This window comes from Sitodiplosis mosellana, unplaced genomic scaffold (genome assembly GCF_009176505.1).
Source record: "Sitodiplosis mosellana isolate CC-2019 unplaced genomic scaffold, AAFC_SMos_1.0 Smas_scaffold_5712, whole genome shotgun sequence".
Taxonomy (NCBI): Eukaryota; Metazoa; Arthropoda; class Insecta; order Diptera; family Cecidomyiidae; genus Sitodiplosis; species Sitodiplosis mosellana.
This window is the reverse complement of record NW_022600954.1, coordinates 315,369-322,762: the sequence shown is the minus strand read 5'-3', so window position 1 is coordinate 322,762 and position 7,394 is coordinate 315,369. Positions and strand designations below refer to the sequence as shown.

At 35.7% G+C, this 7,394-nt stretch overlaps 1 protein-coding gene across 1 annotated transcript; it reads left to right on the top strand.

Moving 5' to 3' along the window:
• Positions 1-1,169: 1,169 nt before the first annotated feature.
• LOC129572906 (cytochrome P450 4V2-like) lies at positions 1,170-3,079 on the top strand. The gene has a single exon (XM_055453021.1). It carries the CDS (start codon positions 1,200-1,202, stop codon positions 2,688-2,690), a length of 1,491 nt encoding a protein of 496 aa, XP_055308996.1. The 5' UTR covers positions 1,170-1,199; the 3' UTR covers positions 2,691-3,079.
• The last annotated feature ends 4,315 nt before the right edge of the window (positions 3,080-7,394 follow it).

Here is a 7,394-nt window from a genome sequence, read left to right as displayed (position 1 = left end):
GACCCCCAAAGGAATTTTTGGTTTGACCCTACCTGAAATTTTTGGTGTCAGAATCTATGGTCGCTTCCAGAGATTTTGTATGTAAGCTGCCTTAAAATCTATTAACTATTGCTAAGTGTCAAGAAGAGATTATTTTTCATTGCTCTTATGAAATGAAACAGATTCACTCGGACAATCTAAATTTTGCGTTCCTTTTTGCCTCTTTTATCAACCTCTCTCCCGGTTATTTTCATCCGATGATTGATAATTTCCCAACATTTCACTCTATCGAATAAAGCAAATGTTTTTTTAAAAGTCGAGATCTGGCATCAATTGATTGATCTTCAAAATACCGCAGCACTTTGGTTTAGACAGTTGAAACACTGCATCGCTGTAGGACGTAGAATCTACAGTGTAGATTGTAGAATGGAAAAGTTTACTTTATTCAAGTGCAAAACTTTAATTTCAAGTATTTTTTTTAATGTGATTGCAAAACACTGATTTGATGTTGATGTAATTGATGGACTTGTCTTGATTATGAAGGCACGAAAAAACCATCGAAAGAACGTTGTATTTGGCCAGAACAAAAGGTTCTATTTAACCAAAAACAACTGTAATAGATTTGTCTATTCATAGAACACAGTTATGTGCACTCGTCGTGTGCCACACGATGAAAACAAAACGAATATGATTTTCATGAACATTCATTAATTATCTTACCGATGTATTTTTGTGCTAATAGCAACATTCATTGTTTGGATCGCTTGATTGCCGAAATTAAGGCGTTATTTGAAGGAAAATAAAAAAAAGAACATTATTTGACCCTGTCTTTATTGTTAACGCAGTTATGGCTAAATGCATGAATCTGCGTTCTTTGCAAAACATAAATTCTTATTGACGTTTTGCTTGGCTGGGCTTTGGAGAACGAAAATTGAAGCAGTCATTCTGTGTTTACGGTCTATTGCGTTGATAAATACTGATTATACGAATGCCAAACAAATTTGGTTCCACACAATCGATATAATCGACGAAGTTGTTATTTACATCTTTTTATTGAAAAGTCATCAACTACTCTCAAGCCGTAGACAGCCATTACAGACAGCCATTACTAAACACAAGTCCTTCCTAGAGTCGACTAAAGTTATTCAGTTGCGAATCGACTTGCCAAGAGATAACAAGTGATTATAAAAAATTGATAAAAGTTGTCTAGATTAAATAAAATGATCGGTGATATTTTGTGCACAATTCCATTCTTCATTCTGTTTGTTACAATAATCATCGAGTGTTGGAAAGTGTATCTAAACTTCACTAAGCTTAAAGCGTTTCATCATATCGAAGGCTGGCCGATAATAGGCAATGGATTGCATTTAATTGGAAAAAATAATGAGCAAATTTTCGAAACGTTCGTCACCGAAACCGAAGAAATTTCATATACTTGGGTTGGTCCAATACGTCTCTTTCATGTGGCTCGGCCGGAAGATGTCCAGGCGATTTTAACTTCGGAAAAATGTTTGAAAAAAGCAATTCCGTATGGATTTTTGTACAATCGCACGGGTTTATTAACAGCAGAGCCGAGTACATGGAAGGTGCATCGTCGAGCATTGAATCCAACACTCGGTCCGAAAATGGTGAATAGTTTTGTACCGATTTTCAACGAAAAATTCCAGAAAATGGTCAATTTAATGGAAAGACAGATTGGTAACAATGTTGATATGCATCAGATTATATTCAGGGCGTCAGTTGACACAATAACGTCTGCATCATTTGGTGTTAATTGGACCATGCAGAATAGACGAGGTGATGAGCTTCATCGTTGGCTGATTGATCTTAATGACAATATTCAGAAGCGCATTCAACGAGTATGGCTTTGGAATCCAATCTATTATTTAACACAAGACTACAAAATAGAAATGTCGAACTTTCAAGCGGTATACCGATTCACCCGAACTGCATTGGAAAATAAGAGAATGAATTTAGCCGAAAAGCTGGAGCACGGTGAAGACGAACTCGCTATTACCAAGGAGAACAACAATCAAAACTATTTACAAAAGTGTTTGCAATTGGAACTGGAGCAAAAGTTCACAGATCAAAATATTTGCGATGAAATGGAAACAATTTTGATTGCGAGTGTAGATACTTCAGCTACGGTCTTTTATGGCATAACATTGATGTTAGCCATTCATCAAGAGTATCAAGAGCGTGTTGTCGACGAAATGCGTGAGATATTCATTGACGTGAATGAACCAGTGACCAATGATCACCTATCTCGAATGACTTTCCTGGACCTTGTTATAAAAGAGACGATGAGGTACTTTCCGATTGGACCATTTTTAGGACGTGAATGTACAGCTGATTTCGAGATCAACGGCGGTGTCATTCCAAAAGGCTCACAAATTTTCATAAATGTTCTTCGAATGCATAGAAACCCCAAGTTCTTTGGCGAAAATGCACTTGAATTTTATCCAGAACGATTTTTACCGGAAAATTGCGCCGATTGGCACCCATATTTGTTCATACCATTTAGCGCTGGTGCACGGAATTGTATCGGCGTTCGTTATGCATGGACATCAATGAAAATCGCACTCTCGCATATTCTCAGACGTTTCAAACTCACCACGCACTTGAAGCTACATGAAGTGATCATCAAACCCGAGCTTCTTCTTAAAATTGGCAATAAAAATGCCATTCGCATTGAGCGACGAAAATGGTAACCTCCAACAATGACAAGTCCAGAATTATTGAATAAATTAATCAGTGAGACAATGATTAAAAAAAGTAGTACTTGTGGCGGCACCTAGCGAGTCCATACAACTTTCATATAGTTTGTTTATTGAACAAATGGTAGGGGAAAATGTGGAGGGGAAGCAGTCTATTGAATGTATAGGCATACACGTTCCACTCGCCAGGAGGCAGTGTAAACTGTCTTTTCGATGACATTCAATATTAAAATATGCAAACATTGTCACACTGAATTTAATATGATGATTTTAAATAAAAGTATCAAACCAAACAACTGGGTGATTAGATGATAAACACAGGTGTTAATGAATTCAATAAGAATGGAATTAAAGAGAAATAAATAGTCTTACCTTCCGCACCGGTTTCATAGCATTCAGCTTTTATTCAGATTTTGCCTAGGATATTTATAAGAATTTTCAGAAAAAAACAACAGTAAGTTCATGTATTTTATAGAAAATTGGCTTAAGATTTACCTCTCTTTCAAAAATGCAAAATAATCAAGTATTGAAAAAACTGAACTTTAATCAAAGAACTGCAAATCAGTCAAATATTTGGAGAATGAACTTTGTAATCAAATCAAAAAATGTGGACGGAAATAATAAGCTATCTCGACAAAATGTTTAATAAGCAAGTTGAATGAACTGATTTTTTTTGTTTCTTTTTTGATGAAATTAGACAAAAGTTACCAAACCGAAATCAATTGGTCATTATTGCGATGCAACACTTGAAAACAAGTATCCAAAAACTTAGACAAAAACAAAAATGTGTGTATTATTTATTGTGGAAACAGCTGTAGTTCATTTGTTTCGTATATTCTTTTGATGTGGTTTCTTAGTTCGCTGGTCTTTTTAAAATTGTCTGTTTCGTGATGATTGATTTTTAGATGGTATGATGTGGGGCTGTGTCCCAAAATGATGGTTGTGGCTTGTGGCGTATGTAATCGAGAAAATGCCACAGGAACATCCATCTGGTTGCAACGTTGCCGGCTCGATGAATTGATACTGTGCTCCGGGGTACAGGCGAGTGAGGATGTTTGGTTGATATACGTCCAATCTTTTGCCATGATTGCCCTCCCCGTGTAGACTGTATAGTGAACTGTGGTGTAATGGCCAAGAAAGCTGGCCTGGCCGCTGTATATTATTTGCAGATCGTCTCGTTCGGCTAGAAGTCGTTTGTATCGCTCTTGTTTTTGTCCATAGCAGACTGGATTCATATTGAATGGTATGGTTCTGTTTGCGTTCACCAAATTTATAATGAACATATCGATTGACAAATCATTTAAGAATTCTGTTCCAACAATTTGATTTGTGATTGATTCTAGATCTGTATTCTTTATAGTTTCACACAAGTCTTCGATTTCGTAGTAAAATCCATATTGTTGAGAATAAATGAGACTTCAGAGGCGCTATCACATTCGCTATCAGAATCACTATTCGATACCGATTGGATACGAAAAAAGGTGGGTTAGCGGGTGCTAGGTTGTTCCTGGGCCCCTATTATTTTGATAAAATAAATCGGGTGGACATGATAAAACCCACCTGGGTAACCTATTTTGGGTACCTCCCGAACAAAAGTTCGATTTTTTAAAGGTTTTTCACAGGCTAGGTATCCTAGGGTACATCTGGGGTGGCTGGAAATTTAATGGTTTCCAAGTCTAACGAAATACAAACGTTTGGTACTTGCAGAATTTTGTTTCCAATTCTGGTATTTGAGCAATCGTGCTAACAAATTTTTGCGTACAGCGTACAGCGTACAGGGTATGACACACCCACATTAACATAGCAAAAAAACCACTGTATCGTGCTTTTTGGCGTCAAAAATGGATAGAAAAATGGTTTTTCAGGGTACCTAGGTTTTGGAGTGATTACAATACTTTTACTCACGACATGGGCGTGCGAAAAAGTAATTAAATCAAATTTCCAACGATTCTTCCTTTCTTTCGAAATACGTCGTACTTGGTGACAAAATATAAGTGTAAAACCGTAGGTAACTAAATCGGACCAAGTGGGTTTTTGAAAGATAATTACAAAAAAAAATTAAAATAGCCAAAAATATGTGCCAAAATATTCCAATCAGAATGAAACTTTGCACAGCCTAATCATTTCCTAGGTTAAAGATTTCCTGAATTTTTCATCGAATTCGAATAACTTTTTCCTAACAAAACATGGAAAATTCCGAATTTTTTATGTTTTTTTTCTTCTTAATTTTCCATTTTCACTTTATTTTGAAAAGTACGAATCTCTATGAAATCAACAGAAACCAGAGCTGACACAGACACCTACGGGGTGCCGGCACTTACTTGAGTGCGCACCTGATACTATTAAAAAACACCTTTTTCTCAAAATTTTTGGATGTTTTGGAATTTTATTATTTTCATCATCTAAATATCATAGATTTATTTTTAAAAAAATTACATCAAACTCAAAAATACTCAATTTTTTTCTCGGATAGTACTAGGTGCGCATCCAAAGTAGTAAGTGCCGGCACCCCGTAGGTGCCTTTGTCAGCTCTAACAGAAACGTATTGTGGAAGCATGTGTATATTTTCATGAAAGAGTGACGAGAATGTAATTTTTTGAAATTGGCGTAATTTATAAAGCCTCAAATCGAAAGGAATTTGGTGTAACGAGGCATTCCGCATATTTTTAGTCATAGAGTGACTTTTAATGATTTTTATCGGGTAACCATGGTTTCGTTCGTTTCTTTGGTCCTTCAGACAGCGAACAGAGACTTTTGGTACAAGGATGCTCTGCTGGAAGAACAGGATTTCAAATAAATGTAAGACAAACTCCAAACATATCGCCAAAACTGTAACCTTCCAGTCCAACAAAAAAACGGCTATATCTCGATGTGTGTGGTGGGGAGAAATATAGGAAAGCTTTGTTGGTATGGAATGTTCGTTTTTTGGTCTAGATTTGCCTCAGCATAATACTTTAAATGGTTTCAATATTTTGAAAAATCGTGCGAATGTAACCTTCCAGTCTGAATTCTTGCTCATATACCTTATCAACATTTGAAAAACTTTGCACCAGATTAAGGTTTTTTCATATTTTTAATCGACAAACTGTTTCTAGTTTGTAAATAGTAAAAAAATGGAACTCTCAGAACAGGCAAGCGTTGGCTTAAGAATCGCACAGAGTGAACCCTGTGAGTAGCGCAATGCATCACATTAACGGACGACGAACAGTTCACAAGTTTTCAAATACAAATGAGTTTACCAATGTGCGCTCCAATACTCACAGCAGACACGCAGAGTAAAAAACAAGACCGCAGAGCTTTTAGTTACTCATTCTATTTTGTTGTTTCACAACAAACTATTTTTTGGTGCACTACATGAAATGTATTTCATCAAAGTAACTTTGAAGTAATATATTTTTTTGCAACAAAGTACAGAAAAAAAATTATCAGTCATTTCAAAAATGAATTACAGGATCTTGGTTTTATTTCATTTTGAAATACACTACCTTTGGTTTAAATTGAATAAATAATATGAGCATAAAATTCAAATTCACCATAATTTGTTTCAGTACTCAAAAAGTATTAAACGTGACTTAGGTGTAATAATTGATGAGAAATTGACGTTTAAAACACACATTGAAACATTGGTAGCCTCATGTAATTCAACGTTGGGTTTTATAAAACGCACAGCGGGACAAAAATTTGACACTGACACTCTTGTTATACTATACAATTCATTTATTAAAAGTAAAATATTGTTTGGAATTGTCGTATGGTTTCCATCAACAGCAACCGGCAGAGAATTTATCGAAGGTATTCAAAAAAGATTCACCATGATGGCTCTCAGAGAATGGCCGAATGTTCAAAACAATTTTAGTATCCGTCCGTACTCTGAACGTTGTGCTGAACTAAAAATTGATTCTATTGTAGACAGATATGTGTTTGCGTGCCGTATCTTTATATATGACATATTGAAAAAGAACCTAAAATCGAAATTCTTGAATGAGAATTAATAAAAATTCCAACATTCACAAGTTCATATATGCATAATCAGTCCTTTTGGTCAGCAGTCAGGCATTTTAATAATAGCAAGTAAGAATATGAGAACAGCAATGATGAAAGAAACAAATATGTTAATGCAATCAAAACTAGAAGTTAAGAGAAAATTTTATTGTATTGTATTGAAACTGTTGTTGAAAAAATCAGGTTTTTACGGAGACGAATGTACTCTTTTTGCCTGTAGCCAGTATTTGGCGAAATTAATAATAAATAAATAAATAAATTAATAAACTATTGGGTCAATTCGAAAGTTTCCGCCGGTGACATTTAAATGTCGCCACTTGTAACTGAGCGTAGCTTGACAAGTGAATCCAATTGCATTTTGTAGATGTGACATTTAGCATCTAACTCAGAGCAGAAAGATTCATTTTTCGTTCTGCGTCATTGTTTTTGAATCGATTGAAAATAGATCGTGATAAGGTGTTTTTTCGAGGGGCCCTTCTTTTCTTATTTGATTCGAAGAAAACTGCCGCTGAAGCTCATCGAATGCTGTCAGATACTTATGGCGAGCAAGCTCCATCGGAACGAAGCTGCAGAGAATGGTTTCATCGATTCAAAAGTGGTGATTTTGACATGAAAGACAAAGAACGTTCAGGTCGGCCAGAAGCGATTGAAGATGTCGATTTGCAAGCATTATTGGATGAAGACCCAACCCAAACG